At 46.6% G+C, this 5,389-nt stretch overlaps 1 protein-coding gene across 3 annotated transcripts in view; it reads right to left on the reverse strand.

The window, feature by feature from the left end:
* Window positions 1–1,976: 1,976 nt before the first annotated feature.
* LOC132831410 (transcription factor Spi-B-like) overlaps window positions 1,977–5,389 on the reverse strand; it is a 23,291-nt gene continuing 19,878 nt past the window's right edge. For all 3 annotated transcript variants that reach the window (XM_060849543.1, XM_060849542.1, XM_060849541.1), the window contains exon 6: window positions 1,977–4,769. In XM_060849543.1, coding sequence (XP_060705526.1) covers window positions 4,450–4,769 — 320 coding nt within the window. In that variant the 3' untranslated portion in view covers window positions 1,977–4,449. The remainder of the gene's footprint in view (window positions 4,770–5,389) is intronic.

The following is a 5,389-nucleotide window of genomic DNA, read 5'->3' on the forward strand; positions in this document are numbered from 1 at the left end:
CATCATAGCTGTCCATCCTCAAGCCCCCCCCCCTCCCCAAATCAGTAAACACAGCGTGGAGCCAGGGTTAAGAAAAATTAGTGACATGGATACAGGATTGGAGACACTTGGAAGTGTTTTCTTGGAGAGATGTGATGGAGGTATTCAAATTGTGGACAGTGCAGAAAAGGAAAAGCTGTTCCTGTTGCTAGGAGGATCGAGAAGCAAAGGCCAGACAGAATGTGATGGGAAATGACCAAGTGTGTGACAGTAGAGGGGTGGAAGAATTCTTTTTCTGCTAGGAGGGTGGGGAATCTTTGGAATTCTCTACCCCGGAGGGCTGTGGAAGTTCAATCACTGAGCATGTTCAAGACTGAAATCAATAGGTTTCTAGATGCTGAAGGTATCGGGGAGATGTGGATGGCATGGGGGAAATGGCACAGTGGTAGATGATTAGCCATGATCTAGACTGGCTGAGCAGACTCAAGGAGCCCAATAGCCAATTCCCGCTCCTAATTCCTACGTGACATAAGGAGAAACACTTTCACACGGCGAGTGACTAGGTTTTGAAATGCGCTGCCTGAAAGAGTGATGGAAACAGGTTGAATCAAGCAATTTCGACAATTATCCGAAAGGAACAATGTGCAGGGTTACAGGGAGAAGGTAAAGAGAGCAACTCTAGGTGCATTGCTGAGAGAGTCAACACAGACATGGTGGGCTGAATGGTCTCATTCTGTGTTGTAACAATTCAGTGATTCAGAGTGAGTTTACACAGACTCCTACTCAATAATGACCATCCCATAATCACCCCTAAACTTATCATAACCCCAACAAACCCATTAATACCAACAGAAACCCAAATAAACAACATAATCTTCCCAAAACCTCCAATAAATCCTCCACTCCGCTGCAGATACCTTCTGCGCTGAAACAGTCATTGTACTAATTGTGGCTCCCATGTTGCTTTGTGACTCTGGTTTCCCTTAGTAACCTCTGAGCCAAGTCCATTTCCCCTTTACATGTCAAACTTTCCTGCTGACTTCGCTAATTAATCCCAAGTTCCTCATTTTGAAACCCGTGACGCTTGGTTTCGAAGTCCTTGCACATACTCTTAACACCTAACTTCTGATTCTTTTCTCAAGCTTGTAGTTTTCCATTGCCTACGTCTACAGCTTTCGATAAAACAGGATCCCTGGGGGAAAGGGAGGGCGAAGGGGAGACGGGAAGAGGAGGAAGTGTGGAAAGTATGGAAGGAGACAGAAAGGGAGGAGGAGGGGATTTGGAGAAAGACAGAGGGGGTGGGGGTAGGATCTAGATTGAGCTCTGATTGTGGAGGGTCTGCAGAACTTATTTGGATTAAATGCAGCACAGAAACTAAACAGGGCCTTGGCAAACCTCAAGTGCCTTCCTCGTACGAGAATTAGGACTGAGGTACAAGGGGGCAGCAGCTTTCTCTGGGACCGTGATTTCTCCCCTTCCTTCTCCAATTTGACCCCAGTTGATAGAGTCAGATATAAAGGGAATTAAAGGCTATGAACAAAACACAGGATTGAGACAGTGGAGTCTTGGTAGTGTCCCTGAGCACTGGGGTTATGGGGTTAGATCCATAGCTGGTGGAATTTAATTCCAATTGATAAAATCTGAAATATAGATCTATTCATGTCCAACCCAGCCTGGCCTAAATGTGTCTCCAGACCACTGCAATATGGCCTCCAAAATAGCCCTAGTAGTCACTCAGGTCAAGTATTTACAGAAAGCCCCCATGTGACCGATATGATCACATCCAATCCATCACATATGGGGTTGTGGGGGTCAAATAGACTGCTGCAGCTCCTAGTTATTTTGACTGCAAAATAAAAGAAAGGTTGATGGGCAGAGGAGCAAATGGTCTGTTTCATGCCTCTCAGTGAATCTCATTTACAAAACAAGTGAAAAGTTTCCAAAATAATGGTGATCCTACCCTAGTGCTTTTGAAAAGAATAACAGAGATCAGCTCCTGCTATGAAAATTAGAGGATTTTTATTTTCCTTTTAATTCTGTTGAACAGCCAAACATCCCACAACATCTGGTCCTGGTCTGTTAGTATCAACTAACGTTTCTTCTATTTACATTTATTTACATGAGGGTTATTGTGGGGATAATGGTACCCGCAGTTGTGTTGGCACCCAGCACCATTGTAGCGCCAGGCATTGACTGGCAGAATAGGACTGCCAGACACTCTCACACGCACACATACCACACACACGCTCACGTACACAACTCATACACAGTCATACCACACAAACACATGTGTTCATTCACAAATTATGCATACATACATTGCACACACACACACAAACTCATGTACACAACTCATACACAGACATGTACCACACAAACACATGTACCCATTCACAAAATTATGCATACACACACACACTCTCATGTACACAACTCATACACAGACACATACCACACAAACACATATACTCATTCACAAATTATGCATACACACCACACACATACAATGGCCACATCAGTTACACTGGGAGACTGGACATCCCTGATGCATGTAACACAGTTTTCCAATGCATTGAACGGTGTTTAAAAAAGCAACAGACAAAAATATTTGGGCTTCAAAACAACTCGATTCAGCGCACACAATCTACACAAGATAAACCCAAGGCCAGAACCACGCGGGTACCTCCTCGGACACTTTACAGATTCTTCTCAAGCACCCGGTGCACCTTCCCCCCCCCACCCATCCCACCTCCCCTGCTACCGACTCCAACCCCACCTTCCCTCCCTCATCTTTGCCTGCTTTGCTTTCAAAATATATACAGATACATCTTCAACTTTCTGAAAAGGTGTTTAAGGAATTTAATTTTGCTTCCCCAAGCGCAGCGCCGTTCCATTAATGCTTTCTGTGGGGTGCAGCCTTTGATGTCACTTTGGGAAAGAGAAATGCACTTTCTCACTGCAGCTTGCAGGAGCTAACCTGCCTCTTAACAACAAAAAAAAAGTCTTTAACATAAAATTTACAACAAAAGCACGCTTTCTAAAATAAACAGAATACTGCAATGGGACGAATCGGCCCTTGCTTGATTGGTATCCCATCTGCCAACTTAAACATCCACTCCCTGCATGGCCGACGCGCATTGTACCATCCACACGATGCACTGCAGCAAAGCACTTCTGGCAGCACCTGCTGACCACACAACCTCTACTGTCTAAATGGACAAGGGCGGCAGATACATGAAAACCTGCGAATACCCCTCCAAGCCACATGCCATCATCCCGACTTGGAATGTTCCTACAGCGTCACTGGGTCAAAATCCTGCAACTCCCTCTCTGACAGCACTGGCAGTGTAATGAAACCAAATGGAATTGCCACAGCTCAAGTAGGGTGGCTCACCACTACCTTCTCCAGGGTCATGACTGATGGACAATAAATAAACACTGGCCTCGCCAACAAACACCTCCTCCAATGAAAAAATAATGTAAGAAAACAAAAAACACAGCAAAGCCCCCAGTTGGCTGCATTTTCCAAAAGGGCCGTGTTTGGGTCTTAGCGTGTCATGACCTATCCAGGATCATTTCTCCACCCAGGTGAACCTCCAGCCCTACAGCATCAAGCAGCACTTAGTCACAACAAACCCTGCAGGTAGCGGCTTTCATCAACGGGATACAGGAGGCTGACGTCCTCTAACCTAAAGCAAGGGGAATCTGATCATTTTAACTTGTCCACCAACACTCCCAAAGCCTGCACCTCATTCTGATGGAAGGTGGATGGTGAGTTCAGGCCAAAAGGTGTAAACAGAGGCTCTATTCTGCCAATCAGCAAGATCGTAATGGATCCATATCTGTATTGGGCCCCAGCTCTGCATTTCCTAATGTCCTGAGCCAGCAGTGCCCACTTCTGATGAATTGAGCTACCACTGGGCTGCTTTTGTGCAGGAATTTATTCTCATGGAAGTGAAGCTTTTCCTAAATTTTCTCCTATGGATATGTCCCCAGGCCCTGGAAACCCCTCTCCCCAACCCTGCCCCAAACCCCCAAGCAGTGGAAAAACGTTCTCTCCAAAGCACAGAGGTTTGTAATGAACGTCCTTTCAAAGTTCTCCTGTAAATGGCTCCCTCAACCAGCCCGAGCCCCCTGGGGGGAGGGGAGGGAGGGAGGGGCGGGAGGTAAAATGAGGGGCAATCTCCTTTTGGGTAGTCAGCAGCCTTCAGAGGTTTTCTGGAGAAACAGAATGGGCTGCACAGCTCTATTGGGAAAGCAGCAGGTAGCGTCCAGTTTGTGAGCCTCGGTATGTTTCACATTGACAAGCGATGGGTATTCAACAGCACTCTCGAAAACCAAGGCAGAAACACAACGCAAAAACAAGGAAGTAAGTGCAGTGTCAAGCCCAGCCTTCACGTCTTAATAAACATCGACAGTCCAAGATGGAACAGTCCAAAAGGAAAGGGAAAAGGGCCCCCTCCCCCGACTTTATGGCAAATAGCTGGTTTTACATTCAGATTTCTTCTGAGAGAGCAGCATGCCATCAAATTGGTAGGTGAGTTTCTTCTTGATCTTGCGGATCTCGCCAGTCTTGCCGTAGTTCCTCAGGGCCCGCGCCATCTTCTGGTAGGTCATCTTCTTGCGGTTGCCCTTCTGCATTCCCCAGCGATGTGCCAGCACCTCCTTGTGCTTGGAGGAGAACTGGAAAGTGCCCTTCTCACGGTCCACCCACCAGACGCAGTCCCGCATGTCCCCACTCTTCAGAAGCTCCAGCAGGAACTGATAGAGGCGCACCTTCTTCCGAACACCTGCACAAGTTGGGAAGTACGTTAGTCACATGATTCAAGAAGGCCTCCTGTGTCAAGAGACAAATTTAGCAAATGCTGTCTGGTGTTTGAAGGGGCATTCCATGGAGTCATAGAGATGTACAGCATGGAAACAGACCCTTCGGTCCAACTCATCCATGCTGACCAGATATCCTAAATTAATCTAGTCCCATTTGCCAGCTCTTGACCCATATCCTTCTAATCCTTTCCTATTCATATACCCATCCAGGTGCCTTTTAAATGTGGTAATTGTACCAGCCTCCACCCCCTCCTCTGACAACTCATTCCATACACGTACCACCCTCGTAAGAAAAAGTTGCCCCTTAGATGCCTTTTATATCTCTTCCCTCTCATCCTAAACCTTTGCCCTCTAGTTCTGGACTCTCCCACCCTGGGAAAAGACTTTGTCTGTTCACCCTATCCATGCCCCTCATGATTTTATAAACCTCTATAAAGGTCACTCCTCAGCCTCTGACAGTCCAGGGAAAACAACCCCAGTTTATTCAGACTTTCCCGATAGCTCAAATCCTCCAGCCCTGGAGAACATCCTCGTAAATGTAAGAGTTCCTCCTGCTCTCACCCAAACTGGAGGGATGTGCAAG

Source organism: Hemiscyllium ocellatum, chromosome 33 (assembly GCF_020745735.1).
Source record: "Hemiscyllium ocellatum isolate sHemOce1 chromosome 33, sHemOce1.pat.X.cur, whole genome shotgun sequence".
Lineage (NCBI taxonomy): Eukaryota > Metazoa > Chordata > Chondrichthyes > Orectolobiformes > Hemiscylliidae > Hemiscyllium > Hemiscyllium ocellatum.